Consider the following 16849-nt stretch of genomic DNA (forward strand, 5'->3'; position numbering starts at 1 on the left):
CCCATGGGTAACCTTGGCCCCTAATTGTGTGTATTGTGGTGTGATGTTATGTTTGTTTGGTTGTTATGAAAAAGGAGGAGTGTTGCATTTCACCCCTGCTGTGAGCAGGGTAGTTCCCAGGTTTTCTATAATGGTCATGTGACCAAGTTGATAAAAGGGACGAGCCGCTTACGGCTCGTCAGTCGAACAAAGAACTGACTCCTGCGTGTTATTGGTAGCACCATGCACCATGCTGGTGCCACGCTGCATGCAACAGGCCCACTGGCGTGGCCCTGCATGTGGATGGTGGCCCTGCTGGGCAACACCGACCCACCTAATTGTCTCGGCCGTGTGACCACGGCTATTGGTTCAACACCGGCCTGGGTGCCCCCAGAGCTGCCAGAGCTGGGGCTGAAGTTGGCTGGGTGCCCCGAGTCCATCTGGTCCGCTCTGGTGATCCAGAGCACACAGGATGAGCCCTTTTGTATCCCTGCTGCATGGACGCAGCTGCACCGTCCTTGTCCCGACATCAGCTGAGGCCTGCTCCAGTGAACTGGTAGCGTGCCACAACATTGGGCTGAGAATGGATGGACTAGACCGGAACTAAGATGGGTGGGCGGGGTCAGGCTCAGAATGTGGTGAGACCAGACTAGAAATGATGCAGCAGTGGCAGAGCCAGACAGAAGTGGGTCAGAAGAGCAGGTCAGGGTCGCATACAAGCAGAACTGTACACTTTCCATTCAGGGTGCTTCACCAGATTGTCATGGAATCAGGAAGTGTTATGGGTCATATGAATGATACAGAGAGACTGTGTGCTGTGTCAGAATAGGTAAAGCTGTGGGTGGGGCTTATTCATAGTGGGCAAGCAGTCCTAAATTGTCAGAATATTTTTTTAATATGACGGGAGTAAGAGGGGTCGAAGAGTGAATGTCTAGGTTGCCGGGGGCAACACCACAGAAACAAACCTGTTTTACTAGGATTCTGAGTGGGAGGGCACAGAGTTACTGTTACCACAGTATATAACAGGGCCATTCAAAGATGAAACGGCCCTGACAGCTGTTTTCTCATGAATTCCATTACAATCATAGGATAGACAGGGTTCACAGAAATGTCAGTAAAAGGTGTAAAACAAAAAAGGATGAAAAATGAAGATGGGCGGAAAATAAAGGAAAAAGGAGAGTAGATTAGAAGCAGACGGGGTACGAGGTATACCAATTTATTTAAAAATAATTCAACAGAAAGTAAACAGCAAGACAGTCTACTACAGTATCCTTACATAAATCAAGACCCTCACAATTAAGGATTATTTTGGCCACAGTTGGCTTTACTACTTTTCATTTAAAACTATACATTGACATTGCAGTTGTGTTTATCTATATAAGGAAAGTTATTAAAATGTTCATATTGTCATTGAATTCTCATTTCTCATGCTTCGGTATCCTTCCCCCTTATTCTCACTACTTGTCTATGCTCCAATGGACTACAAAATATTCTGCTGTATATGAGAGCACCTTTGGCTATCTCCTCAAAGGCAATGGTGAGAGTGTGGCTGCAAAGAGTGTCTTTGCCTCCAAAGATCATCCGTTCCGTGCCCCACAGCTGAAGAATGCGACTTCTCAGTTAAGATGTTTAGGGGTACAAGTCTCAACATCTTAACAGAAAGAGACAAGGGGGGTCATTACGACCCGGGCGGTAACCAAGGCGCTAGTAGCGCCATGGTTGCTGCCGGTATTTTACCGATTCCGCCATGGTGAATGGCGCCGACCATTCCAAGGTTGGCGGGGCGGTAATTCCCCATTCACCATTGGCCCTTCCTCATTCCCATTTTTGCCCCCATAGGGCTCAATGGAAATGGGGAAGGCGGTAGTTACGGTACTGCAAATTGCGGTACCGTAAATACCTCCAAGGTCCCTTTGCGGGTCCAATCCTTAACGGCTGCTAAAAACCAGCCGTTAAGGTAGGGACCCGCAAAGGGACCTCGTAATTAGGCGGTAAGGGGTTAACGGTGCCGCCACCTTTTACGGCGCCGTTAACCCCTTACCGCCTGGGTCGTAATGAGGCCCAAGGTCCTGAAACAATGGAACAACTTACCTCATACGGTTTTATAGGTACAGTTATTGTACTAAAGATGAACATATTACTCAGATTGTATTTGTTCTCAGAAATAATATCACAGTCTGCTTCTCAAACTGGTTCTTCTCAAAACCTCAGCGAATGATGGGCTCATTTAGCTTAAAGATCTGCAAGACTCACGGAAGAAGCTCAGATGGGCCACCATTAAGGGCGGCTGAACCCCATCACATGTCGAACGTTACCACTGGACAGCACAATTAAGGTAGATAAAACCACTATTGGCCCAAGGAGATGGGCGTGTGGAAGAGGAAATCCAGATGGATGTGACTTCACCATAGCAACAGGGAAGGATGTATCTACACATTTTACAATACTAGGTTTTTCAAGGAATTTTAACTTAAGACCACGAGAAATGTTCAAAGAAGAACAGATGTACTTAACTTATCAGAGTTTTCACTGTAAGGTCTGCAAGCCCCCTTTTGCCAGTATTTGAAGACCCTTTTATGAACCATACAACTAGCAACGATACGGCAAGGCTAGGTCAAATGTATGTGCATCATGCGTTACTCCCCTTGGATATTCTGAATGATAGATTGTGAAGGAGAATTCTCACACAAGTGCTAAATTCCCTCTACCTTAGAGCCCTCCAGCCCTTTTGCTATATTTTGGGACTTCGAACTTTTCATTTTCAATGTGTTTTACTTTTGTGTTCTTTGGTTATGGAGTTTTAAAACAAACAACTCCATACGATTCATCCTTTTCTGTGTGTCACACAGCACCTTCAGTGCAGTGGCACAGGGATGTCTTTCAGACTTCCCAAGGTTTAAATACCTTCTCTGGGACTGACTACTGTCTCCCAAAGCATGTAAAGTTAAATTGACTTTACAAGTCTCTTTAAATTTACAGACCTAGCACACACTATCTTCCTATAGAGTGCTGGAGGGGTAGTCTAGCTTCCCCTGAGCCAAAACACTCATGTAACAGTCAAATGTTGCCCTTTCCTACTTTAAATGGCTGGTGGCAGTGGTTTAGATCAAACTACCATGATTTTTCCCGACCACGAACAATGGTAGCTAAAAATCGGGTCAGCCATGTTCTGCAATATGGCGCCCAGGACCTATCTGTAAAAACAGACTCTGGTTGACTTTTTTCACCATTTCTTCTAGGAAAGGTCCTTCTTGTGTTTGTCTCCTCACGCCAAACCACGTTTGGTCCCTTTGATCGTTGGCCTTTGGCAGGCTTCAGTGCTAAAGCCCCCCTCCAGCGCCAGGGTGCCTGTGGTGGACAGGATGTGAGGGAGGTGCCCGAAACTCCCTGTGCTTAGTCTCCTAGGAGACCTGAATGCACTCTGGCATGGTTAGCCAGCTTGCTGTCCGACAAGGACAGCCACCCTGCTGTGTGAGTGACAGCCAGGAGGGAATGAATGGGGGAAAACTGTTTGAAAGCAGGTCTCTGGGACTTGGAAAGTAGAGTCGACCACTGGAACGAAAGAACCAAAGACGAGTTGAAGGAAGCGGACTGCTGAAACTCCTGGACGACCGGTGAAGCCCTACTGCAGTTCCGAATTGCCTGAAACTCCATTGACAGAGAAGCCCTTCAATGTTAACTTCTTCCCTTGTGTTTGGTGGGAACAACCAACTCGTAAGCTGCCTGGACACCATCCCCTCCTAGTCGAATTTTCTGCAGAGTGCTGTGGAAAACCGGATAGCCAGAGGGAAGGATACCAGTTTGTGGACTTTAAGGCACTCATACCTTCAACCGATATTTTGCTAAGCTTGTGACTTCGTTCTTGGGCAGTGCAGGAACCTCCCAATGTCCTCCTTCTTGTCCCCACCAATGAAGCTCAGGAACAGCGAGATCTGCTCGAACTGCCAGGAACAACTGCATCAGCTACAGCTCTTCTTCACTTACAAGGTACTGTGCAAACGCGGTCCGGAAATCTTTTCGGCCATTGCGAAAGTTTGTGGAGACTTTCTCAACTTCGAAGGCTTGTCTTTCCTAAACATTTGTCTAACTTTTCACCTAGCCAAATTCTTCTAATCTCTGTGGCAAACACTTAACCGTTTACTTCCAGAACTGTGCTATCCTATACAAAGACTCTGGCCCTCATTACAACACCAGCGCTAAACCATGGCGCTATTAGCACCATGGATGGTGCAGGTGTTGTAACAGGTCTGCCATGGTTCAATGGGGAATTACCACCCCATTCCAAGGTTGGTGGGGCGGTAATTCCCCATTGAACCATGGCCCTTCCCCATTCCAATTTTCCCCCCATAGGGCTCTATGAGAATGGGGAAGGCGCAAAGTACGGTACTGCAAATTGCGGTACCGTACTTAGCAGCAAGGTCCCTTTGCGGGTCCCTACTTTAACGGCTGGTGTAGACCAGCCGTTAAGGTCGGGTCCCGCAAAGGGACCTCGTAGTAAGGCACTAAGTGTTTAACGGCGCCGCAGCCTTTTACGGCGCTGTTAAACACTTAGCGCCAGGGTCGTAATGAGGCCCTCTGAACCATTGACTTTGGCCCAGGCCTATGAATTGAATTGCTGGTTGTAGTTTACTGAAACCCTTTGCCCTGCCTATGCAAGTATGTGTGCTATCTATTCTTATAACCTTGTCTTTTTACCCCTTTTAAAAGTATCTGAAGTGCCATGTTGCTCCCGCTTCAGGGGAGCTGAATTTGTTCAGTTACTTATTGGTTGTGTATTTGTGGTGTATTAAGTATATGATATTGAGCTACCCTTGCTAGTGTAATGTTTTCAAACTGACTGTGTAAATGTATATTCTTTTACCAAGAAACCTTGAATAAGTGTATATTTGAATCACTGTATTTGTTGGTCCTTTGTGTAACGTGTTCTACTGCTCATTAAACTCTTGAGATAAGTCTGGCTGCTCAGCCACTGCTACCACATAACTGTGTAGTACGGGCTTGTACTAAAGGTGAAATTGTACTGACAGTTGTAGTCTTAATTGCATGTAGTGTTCCCAAAGGGTACTGCATGTGATTCTGCCTAACATAGATGCATAGGAAAGTTAAGCTAACTTAAATGTACTCATCCTAAACATCTTCAGAAACATATCCAGAAATTAGATTGGTTGAACTTGGATTTTGAGTATGAATATAAAAATTTGTGTAGAGCGAAGTACAAGTGCAACACTCTACACACAATTGTTGGATACTGACGGAGAAGAAGTTAAGGGAAAACGGTATGGTTTAAAGATATCAACACAACAATGGTCACACTGCATAAAAGTAAGCAATAAGACCATCAAGCCAGCTAAGTACAAAAACACGTGTTCCTCTATAATGTACATTTTACCCAACTCAAAATAGTAAAATAGCTGGTAAAACGGCCAAGTGCCCTTGATGTAAAGCCCATTAGATTTCTAGATAACCATATTAATAACTGTGTAAACTAAAGAAGAGTAGAGAAAGTGACATTGGGTAGGGCTAAAACCTCCATGTATGTTCAGTGTAATTTTCATTATAGTGCCACGCCATAGAAAGAGTGGAGTTTTCTTTTAGGCATTTCCAAGATAAGGGGAAAATAATTACATATATAATGGGTATCTTGCCAAAATGCAGTGTATTGTACCGCATGAAAAAGCGCATACCCCAACCCTGCAAATGTGCATGAACACTACTGTAAAGAGAACCTGCGTATTAGGGGACATTAAATGAAAGGGTTGGCTATAATTATGCAGGGTCAAAGGAAGGGCGTGATTCTTATTTCCCATTTGCAGCTCCATTTCCTAATTGATTGTTCCTGTGTGGCCTCATTATGGCATGAGTTTAACCGTGCTTCTAAAGATGGTTTGAGATACACACAGTCCTGCAAATGTTTAGCGACTAATCTTGCAAAGACATGCATAAGGGGAGCAGTCATATTACTCAGAATAATAGCAATGCCTGCCAGAGTAACCCAGGCAGTGGAAGGAATTGTGGCAAGCTCTGACTGCATGTTTCATATTGATGTTTTCTTTCAAATAGGGCTTCACATTTGGCAAAGCTGGAGAGATTCTCACAATGAGACTTCGCTTGATGGCTTTTAAGGCAATATTAAGACAGGTAACATTCACAATATTTGTTTTTGGGGGAGGTGGTTATATTATCAAACTAGTAACCAACCATTTGCTCTTATTTTCAGTTCATGCCCTTATTTGCAATTCCCCCTTATTCTCCCCTCAGATATTTCTTCAAATACCCGTTGGCATCCTTAAAGTTTTTATAAACTCACCCGTTTGCAAAGTAATTTGTTGATTTGCTGCCAGTCAAACAATGATCATCAATGTTTTTGATACCCCATAGCCCCTTTGTTAATATGTTAGCCTGCATTTTTATAGCACCTAATGCCATAGGTTATGGCATCGAAGTGCTTTGCCGTCAGAGAAGCTAAGGAGAAGTATGATAGAAGGTTCGGTAGTAGTAGGGAGGAGCAAATTCGGGTTGATAGTTGGGTAGAAGGCAGAGGATAGATAGGATTCCCAGGAAGGCACGAGAAGGAAAAGGTGGAGGATCTATGTGTACAATTGGAGCAAAGTTATCGTGGGACTCGACTCTATTCTATGATGCACAAAGCTGAAAGGGTATCACTACATATTATCCCCACCAAAAATATTGCTGTATATATGGTCATCTGGAACGGCCACACGTGATATTTTTTGGGGGCTATATTTTTTTTTTGGGGGAGCGTGCGTTACTGGGGGTGTCCCCCGCTCCTTTAAAAATAATGCAGGGGTTGCAGGGGTGTCCCCCGCAGTTTCCATGCCTTAATATTGCTGCAAAATATGGCAATATTTTTGTATGGCAATATTCTTGCGGGGATATTAACACATGGAACCGCTGAAAGGGGAGATAGCCAGAGAGAGGCGTTTGCTGCGCCACGAGGTATGTCTGGAATGTACTCATCTGGTTGAGCTTGTATGTTATGTTACCCAATATTTATACTGCGCTCATCAACACTGTAGTGGTCTTACAATGCCTGGCCTTGTCTGAAAGGTGGCATATTGTGACCCTGCCAGGTTGTAGTCAGACCATCGTTTTTGGAAAGGAAGGAGAGGTTTGGGAGGGAGCCAATAGGAAATAGAAACTAGAGAATAGAAAGACCAAAATCAGAGACAATTAGAGAGGGGATATGATTGTCAAAGTAGAGATGTGTGTTTCTCAAATGTGATACATTATTGGTAAGCATGATTGTGGGACTCAGGAGACTACAGCTTGGTTTAGACCAGTTGTATTGTGATGGCAACATCTAGAACTGATCTGGCATGGTACTAGATGAATTAGACCAGAGTTTTATTGTGATGGCAACATCTAGACCAAACGAAGCATGGTACTAGATATAGTTAGATAGTGAGTGGATGTGTGATGGACTCCAGAGGTGCTCAAGCAGGTAGTAGTACCTTGGAGGCTTTCACCAAATTAGTTTGAAAGAAACAATCCCTATATCAACAGAGAGCAATGGGTTTGCCAAGCCAGGTGACAGGAGTGTCAGCGCCAAGACTTGGACGTGAATAAAAGTATGCCTTGGGAGCACATGGGATAAGTGGTAACGCAGGGGGAGAGGATACATGATGGACTTGTAACCGGAAATATTAGGTTCTGTAAGTTATGAGCTAGGTATAATTCACTGTAACGTAATAAAATATTATTCATAACAAAACAGCTCACGCGACCAGCTGTTCTAGCTCGAAAGACAATTACAGTCCCAAGTGGATCCTTTATAGCCTCTTGCAGGATGGACTCAACACACACTAGATACCCAACAGCACCATCCCTCAGATCAGACAGAGAGCAACCAATGAGTTGCCTTCTCATTAATGCTCATCTGTGTCCAAATGTCAACATCTATTAACTACTCTTTTAGGGCAACACATTGGTTAATTAATCAACCTCGCCAGCAAGAGGAGAGGAAGAATCAGCATCATAGAGAAGATTACCTCGACAATAACAATACCCTCCACCAGCATTCTCATAATGAATCCCCCCTGCCTTTTATGTCACAGTTACCACAAGGCTTATTGACCTATTAGACCAGGCCCTAAGTGTGTACTTCTGTGCAGAGTTTATTTTTGTAGAGTAATAGTTTCCAAATGGTTGTGGTCATAAGAAATTATGATGCAAGGAGTACACTAGAAATATCCAGTCAGTAGTCTGTGCGTATATAAAGTGAGCATTCTTGCAAGTCGGTCACATCTGCAGTCTTGGCTTACTCTCCAACCCCCACAAACAGGATTGCCACCAAATCAAACAATCCAAGCCAGCCCTTTTGATATTCACCTGGCTTTTCTTCAACAAAGATGGGTACATTTATTTTGCCTTTGCTAGTTCTTGGTGGCGCAGGAGCGCTGCTGTGCTAGTGAGAACCTTTCTAGCCAAAAGCCTAAGAAGCCAAAGTGCCAACCCTGTGTCACCTCCCGCTTTCCTTTGCCAAATCACGGAACTAGGAGAGTTGTTGTGACTTACCTATTCTTTTGCATTATAAACTTCTCCTTGTGATATCTTGTCCCACCCATTCCTACGCCTACAAGCCATTGGATAAAGGAATACACGGGCACCTCTGTTTCTACTTGTTGTTCCTTTTGCACCAACTTTAATGACACTTTGCTTTTGTTGATTGTAGGATGTTGGCTATTTTGATGATCCTAAAAACAGCACGGGTGCTTTAACTACAAGGCTGGCTACAGATGCATCGCAAGTGCAGGGGGTATGTATAATTGCATCGCCAGCCATTTGTGGGAACTCATTTGACATACTGTAGTATCCTTGTTGACTGACCAGAGTTTGAAGATGCCCTGCTTCACATCAGCCACTGTCTCCATTAGTTCATCACCCCTCCCCCATGCCTCCCAGCACGCCCAGAGGAAACTCTAATAAAGAGAGGGGGGAGCTAATGGAAACAAAATAAGTACTTTGACATCAAATAGGTGGGCACCAGAGCTTAAAAGCAGACATTTTCACCTGTTATCTTTATACAATTAACACTGTAATGTAGCATCTGTTTAGAAGTCTTGCAGTTCCTCTTGCGCAGTGATGCGAATGACAGCAGCAAACAGAAACATTATCCTACAGATCATAACAGAATGGAGCCTTTTCCCTCCTTGTGGCATCGCTTCCACATGATAAGTGCACAATGGCTCAATGCCGGAGCCCAGCAACCTGTTATCCAGCCATGGAGCGCAGCATGTTCATGGGCTCCGATGGTGAAGATAGCACTATGGGTACATTTAGAGGCTGGCAAGAGGGGATGCACGAACTGGACGGTCAGGCTGGTTCCTGAATCATGCAGGCCTAGTCTGTCCAAACCATCACATTCACGCCGCTGCTGCAATAAATGGCAATCGCGCTAGATGCCGTAAATCTATTTCTGCCTAATTCATGCATAATCACTAGAAATGCCAAATTATTAGAATGTCGTTTCTAAATCAGCTTAGTATAGACACGTTAGATCCAAATATCATGTTGAACATATTTTGTACTACCCACGTACACAACTTGTCATGACATTTCTAAACAGGCACAAAACTGTCCTTCAAACATATTGGTCACTGTTGATAAAAGCAGTTTAGTGAAAGGCATCCTTTTCAGTTTTGGCTTTTGCTTGGTGCTGAAAGCGTTGCCTTTAAGCCAAAACTATTTTCATGGGTAGTGAAGGTAGGATAGAGAGATAAGATAGAGACAACATTTGAAGAGGGACACACAGCCTGCAGGTGTTGTTAGGTTACTTAGCTGTACATTGATCAGCCATGACCATGCTAGTACCAACTGCCATTTGCACCCACTCCCTACCCCTCTCATCCCAAAACACAGCCCCCTGGATCTCTATGAGTCTAGCTCTGTTCGTTCTGGGCAGTCTTCTGAATATGAATGGCTTAATTGTATCTATAAATCAGCTCCTGATGTAATGAAACGGTCCTATTCAAGTGTGCCCATGGCCATTTGATGTATAAGCAGTATGCGTGTCCTTGCATCAAATTCCTGATAAAACAAGCATTGGCAAAGCCCAAAGTTTTGGCTCTTGTTAGATAGGCATTTGCCAGAACAGAGTGCCAGAGTACTAACATTTTATGCCAGCAGATCCCATGGCCATACAAAAGCCAAAACAATTGGCTTTGCCAATGCTTAATAAAATAATAGTCCGATTCACAAACTCTTTTTTCATGCAACTAAAGGGATGCTGTCATTAAAAAAGTTTCGGGAAATGTAAAAAGGGAATCAGAAAGTGCACGACTGTGATGCTCTCGTGCTGATCCCCTTCATGGATACATGTATGCAACGGTGCAAGTCCCAGTCTTGGGATGGAGCGTATCGAGAGTCACACATGGGCCGCGCTTTTCGGTGTGAGGCAAAGGTGATCACCCCCTTGTGTCCATGTGAAACGGATGCACTGGAAAGAGATGTCTAGCCCTCATGTGAACTTGTCTTTCCCAGGACAGCAGAGATATGCATTGTCTCTTTTTTGGCATGTTCCCATTGAGGGCCCGTCGTGGTGAATTTGGTGCTGGGAGCCTATACTAACTTAACTTATTGTCGATGTGTGGCCAATGTCCATTGTGTGTGCTGGTGCACAGACACCGAGAAATATGTATTATGTCACACATGAGCAGCGGGCGTCTCTAGGTAAAAGAGTGCATCCTCTGGGCTCTTCCCAGATGCTGATTTTCTGTGAGGTGTCCCCAACATATGTTTCACGTTCTGTCCATTTGCCAAAGCCACACCTTGTGCTGTGCGAACGAGGGAGCACGTCAACCCTCCAGACAAGACAATTGCACATCCACTAAAGGTGGACAATGTTGATTAAGTGTGTGCCATGAATATATGTATATATTCATATCTGACGTCCATGCCATGTGAAACTATGTAACCTTTACTGCGCCCAGATGCCCACAGGCCTGGTGCGCATTATAAATAAATAAACAATTACAATAGGTCATAATAGATAATCTTTTAAATCATGCTGATCTCTTTCTGCTTCCTTTGAGACAGGTGGTCTTAATGAGCTTGCTTGCTAAGCTAAATGAATGTGATCTTGAATTCACTTGTGTAATGACTTTTGTGGGCATGTCTGCTAAAGTGTTACTTTGTTTCTCAAAGCAGGCCTTCGGATTTGAGCATTTGTGCATTAGTGCTGAACTGCTCAGTCCCAGGAGCATTTAAGTAAAGCTTGAGCTCCTTTTCCTTAAAAAGCAGAAACCTAGTATATGCATGCAATCAGACCACATTTTCCACAATTGTGTCTTTCTTTGTGCATCTGATATTACCAGCAGATTTTATTATACGTCCCAAGCACTGTTGATTAGAGTACAGGGAACCCTAGCTACAGCAAATACACTTTTGATGTGCTGTAATAACATTAACGTAATGGTGGAGTTCGAATCAAGCTAAGACATCCTGGCTGCCACATCCTGCCCAATATTTCGGTTTAGTTTGTATGCATTGTTTCTGTGACTCATTCATAGGTCTGGCTATGGAAGACTTTTTCTCTCTCACAAAGCTAGTGCATCTACCTAAGGGGGGCTGCAACCTTCGGCTCTCTATATTTTTGGGACTACAACTCCCATCAGCCTTAGCTAGCATAGTCAATGGTGAATGTTCATAGGAGCCACAGTCAAAAACATCTGGCAAGCCCAACGTTGCTCTGATGAATCCAATGGAGTCATCACTGTTCCGCCAGCGGTGACCTCCTCTCATGTGGCCAGGGAACAGCTGCTGCTACCTGATCCTGACCTTGGGGGTGGTTTCATGAGGGGTGAACACATGGGACGAGACAACAACCGTGGAGAGGTTTTGGCTCCATTGGTCAAGACGTGGTATCCCCCCTTCCCATGATGAAGACCCTTTGATACCAGAGTTCCTAATAGCTTATTATCATTCTAGACAGGCCAGTAAATTTGATTCAAACACCCACACCTCATACATACCACCTTCTGTTTCTAATATACCTTATTATATACACCCTGAGAAAAACCATTTGAGAAGTAGAAGCCCAAAAACATTCATGGACTCCAACTCTAATAATCACTCAAGTACTGGGACGAGGAGGAGGATGGCAGAGTTTGGGCGAACTAACAAGTGCCCAAAGTATAACGTGCAGACTCGTTGTTTTTTTAAAGTTCACATTATGCATGACATTTAAAGATGGGGACCGCAATCGGATGTTGAGCAGTGCAGGCGAGGACGGTACACTCCAGGCAGAGGCTCGCAAGTGCAGGACACACAGAGAAGGTTACCGGAACAGAAGGAGGGATGCCGCAGACGAGCAGAATAAGCCGTGGTGACACGAGGAGCTGCGCAGACGCAGAATCTCCTGGGTGTCGGTCCACTCGTGGTGGCCGCGTTCATCCGTCCGGAACGGGAGGAAGCCAGTGTGTGATGACGGAGCCGCACAGAATGCTGGAGAGACCTCCACTGAATACACGGCGGAAAGTGAACAAAGCAGCTGTTCCACAAAGGGGCGTGCAGAGTCGGAGACACAGGAAGAGAACAGTGAGTCTGCCCAAAGCAGCTGGAGACCCCAGGGTGCTCCAAGAAAGGTGGCCAGCCCATACTTGATAAATATGAGATGCTAACGATGAAAATAACATAAAAAGAATGTTGACTGCAGTCAAGACACAGTACTATTGCAACACCCAATAAGAAGAATGTTTGTTTGCGGACAAGACACAGAGCAAAGAGAAACCCCAAACCAATACAAGTGCATGAGATGCCAGTGTGGGGGAGAAGTTTGAACAAGCATTACTACAGGCCAATATACCAAGTACCTCGCGGTATACGCCATTTTTGTATAATCTAGGAACTGTGAATCAACTAAGAGAAGTCCTAACAGGCGACTGTACCAGGCAGTTGAAGTTAGGTTACGGTCAATGGCAGGAGAGTATACCAGGAGATCTGACAGGAATTATAAAGGAAATCCTGGCAGGCAAGTATACCAGGTAATTGAGATTGATTAAAGGAACTATAAAGGAAATCCTGGCAAGTATACCGGGTGGATTAAATTGAATGAAGATTCCTGGCAGGGGAGTACCGCAGGCAATCTGCAGGGTTAAAGAAAACCTTACAGAAAGACTGTTGAAAAACTTGTGATTTAAACTTTGTAAGTCCACTGCAGGGACAAAGGAACTGTTGATTAAAGTGGAACATTTGCCATCTTGCTTAACAAACCATGGTAAGGGGACATTCTTTGCATCCAAGGATCTCTGCCTTAGAGAACATTTTTGTTGGAGACATTATTACCTTTTGGTTTGAACACTTTTGGCTAACATCAAGAAAAAGACATTCCCTTGCACACTTTATTGTTTTGTTTTAGTGATAGGGTCAGGATAAGACATTTTGAACACAAGGACGACTTTTCAGTTAACAGACTTCCTGACTTAGACTGATCTTAGTTTTGTTTTTTAGGTAGGGAAATTAATTTTAGAATAGGGCCAGTTAGCCAGTTTCCCAACCCACTTTTATTACAATAAATGTCTTTACTTGAGAATATGAATGCCTTGTGACCGCCTCTCATTTCTGACCCCTCACATTGCAGACCGCTGATCTAACTTAAACACATTGATTGATTGAATGTATATTTCTTTTGAAGGTTAATTGTTCCATAAATACAAAGAAATATAATGTTCAAATTAATAAACCATAAAACAGCTAATATTTAAATTATGATTACAAAAAACAATATTACCTATGTATTAGCAAAAATGTATCCCATGCAATAATCAATAACTATCACACCTAACAGACAATCACGTGATCGATAAAAGCAAGTCTATACAGGAGGTTATTATTTAACTTCTTACTTAAAAGATGTCTTCACATATCTCTCCATCAAAGAATATTTTGCTACATCCAGCAGTATCAGGAGAAAAATACACAGCAGCTGAAGGGCCTCTTTTGGGAAGCAATGGAATCAATGGGCCTCATTCCGAGTTTGGAGGTAATCACGCTGCTATTTGCGGCATGGCTGCTTCCAAACTCGTTCCGATTCCACCATGGTGAATGGAGCATTTACCGGTCCCTTCCGAGGTTGGCGGGACCGGTAATTCCCCATTCACCAGGGCCCTTCCCCATTCCCATTTGAGCCCCCCTAGGGCTCAGTGGGAATGGGGAAGGCGCTAATAACGGTACCGTAAATTATGGTACCGTTATTAGCTCTAAAGTCCCTTTGCGGGTCCCGTCCTTGTCTAGGTCGGTATTAACCCCTTGAGTGCCAGGCTATTATGCAAGTCTATGCAAAAAGGACAAGCATACTTGTCCTTGGTACTTATGTTTTACTTCAGACCATAGGACTAAACAGAACTCTAGGGGTCCTATTGAAACAAGGAAAGGCCCGTACGGGATATTATTTTCAATATGAACAATATAAGGAATGGTAGTCAAGGGCACTAGGAGACGGCGGAAGACATTATTGCCCACGCATTGTATTGTACTTGTCATTTGTATAGCGCCAATTTTACCATTATTATGTTTTTATTGCGCTGTTAGTGGGAACGCCCGCGGAGGACTGAAGTCCAGAGTGTTGGAGGTCCTGGGACACGATTATGATGCATGTGTGCATTTGGCTGACAAAGGCTTAGCAGGGCTGTCCAGACTCCAGTACAGGAGCAACCCATGCGGTAAGGCATGTGGAAGGATGATGAGACGAGAGGTGTTGAGGCGTAGTCAGGTGTAAGTAGGCAGAGAATTTTGAGAACAGCACAACCACATTTTTTTCGTGGTCCTTGCTGTATACTGCTGTGTGTAGTTGGCCGTACCTGCTGCCAGTGGGGTGCAGAATTTTGGTCACATTGACTCTGACCCAGATGCCCGCACCATACAGGGCCTTCATTAAAGCTTTAGCCATGTAAATCCCCAGCATAAGGGCACCATATCTCACAGTAGATCCTGAGTTAAATTTGACTGTAGCACCTGGATGAGGTGGCCGTGCTGTTGCTTAATGATTGTAAAAAAAAAAGAATGATCCGCAAATCTCAGCCCGAGGGAATCGCGATGCCTACACCCTGGCATCAGCAAGACATTTTAAGTAGATGTTTTAATGGTCTTATCTTTGCCATTTAGATGCATAGTTTCTGATTTTACATATTCACTGAGGGGATAGCATACGGATCAATAAGCATTTAAAGCCGGTGAGTGGCAAGTTAGCACATTGCTGCTCAGTAGCGACACTGTGCATGCCTCTGACGGAGATCATTTGTGGTGGGTGCTTTTGTTCTTATTTAACTGCAGGTTGATATTTTTCAAACAAAAATCAAAGCACAGAAGAGGATCTTGTAGCAATGGTGCATGTATTACGCCGACTGCACTCTTTATTTTTTGAAAGGCTAGCTTTCAAGATGCCTCTCGTTCTCGGGAGGATAGGTCAGGGGCTACGTGCTCACCTTGGAAGCACGACGACACGGACCAACACGGGTTCGATCCCCGGGTCTGCGCTTAGAAACCTCTGGGTATTAAGCGTGTTATAAATCATGTCATATCATTGGTCTATTTCTTAGGCTGAATAGTTCAACTGGAACAGCACCTTCGTGTATAGGGAAAAACAGCAAGAGTACAGGTGAGCACTGGAAAGGAAGAAGAAACATGTTTGCAATGCATGGTCTGTGTAAGGGAATGTGAATATGGTGGAAAAATAAATATTACCGTTTTCGCAGAGACGGGTTGTTGCCTGGGAACAAGGGGAGGAGGCATTTCTCCGGTTTCCAGTTTATTTTGTGTAACTCAAGTTCGAGCGGTAGTCAGTAAAATTAGACTTTGTGTAGGGTAGTGTAGCATAAAACTCCAGTGCTTCTTTAATCATTTTCTAGTGTTCCAAATACTTGCGTCATCTTAAATTCACACTTTGTTTATATCTAGGTGTTCTTAAGTTCCCATAGTCGCACACATACCCTTGGTGTCATGTCCTGGGGCAGAGAAAGGCTACACAACAGGGAGGCCTTTATTCCTATGGGTAATGCTATAACAATGTGTATTCTTTCGTTGTCTGAGTGTCTGTACAGTTTCACAAACATCGTACATCTCAGGTGGTGGCAATTTGTGCATGCAATCAGATACACCACATTGAGGAAATGAACCTGGCCCTAAATGCAGACAAGTGTGAGCTAAGTAAACCAACGCTCACATTCTTTGGGCACATCTTCTCACATAAGGGTTTGCAACCTGATCCAGATAAAGTGCAAGCATCAGTAGTAACACCCACACCTACACAGTCTATGCCATCAGATAATTTCTAGGAATGGCAAGTGATTGCACCAGATACATTCAAAACTTTGCCTCTGTCAGCACTCCCCTACGCCTCCTCATGCATTTCAAGAGGTCAGAAGACGCATCACCTCTACCTCATGCATGGCCTACTACTACCCAGAACTAGAAACTGAACTAACAGTGGATGCCAGCCCCATGGGCCTCCGGGCAACCCTGGCGCAAATAAAACCGGGCGCATTACCATCCTCTCCAAGACGCATAGTGGCCTACGCAAGCCGTAGCATATCCTTAACAGAATGTGCATACTCTCAACCAGAGAAAGAGAGCCTTGCTGTGGTGTGGGCCTGTGAGCACTATCATTTTTCCTGTATGGTCGGCCGTTCACCATCATAACAGACCACCAAACCCTCACAACCATATATGGAAAACCTACCGCCAAAATGCCACCTCACATCGCAAGAAGGGGGACTCCACTTATAGGAATACTCTTTCACCATCATACATAGACCATGAAAGGACAACAACCCAGCTGATTTCCTGACTAGGCATCCCCTACCCACCAAAGATGAAAGGTAGTCCATCAAGGCTAACCAATATCTCAACTAAATTG

At 44.3% G+C, this 16849-nt stretch overlaps 1 protein-coding gene across 3 annotated transcripts in view; it reads left to right on the forward strand.

The window, feature by feature from the left end:
• The window catches only part of ABCB1 (ATP binding cassette subfamily B member 1), a 777038-nt gene that overhangs the window by 595565 nt on the left and 164624 nt on the right, over positions 1-16849 (forward strand). For all 3 annotated transcript variants that reach the window (XM_069648389.1, XM_069648388.1, XM_069648387.1), the window contains exons 19-20: positions 6040-6117; positions 8672-8755. In XM_069648389.1, coding sequence (XP_069504490.1) covers positions 6040-6117; positions 8672-8755 — 162 coding nt within the window. The remainder of the gene's footprint in view (positions 1-6039; positions 6118-8671; positions 8756-16849) is intronic.

Source organism: Ambystoma mexicanum, chromosome 2q, assembly GCF_040938575.1.
Source record: "Ambystoma mexicanum isolate Mex_15411 chromosome 2q, UKY_AmexF1_1, whole genome shotgun sequence".
In the NCBI taxonomy this organism is placed as follows: Eukaryota; Metazoa; Chordata; class Amphibia; order Caudata; family Ambystomatidae; genus Ambystoma; species Ambystoma mexicanum.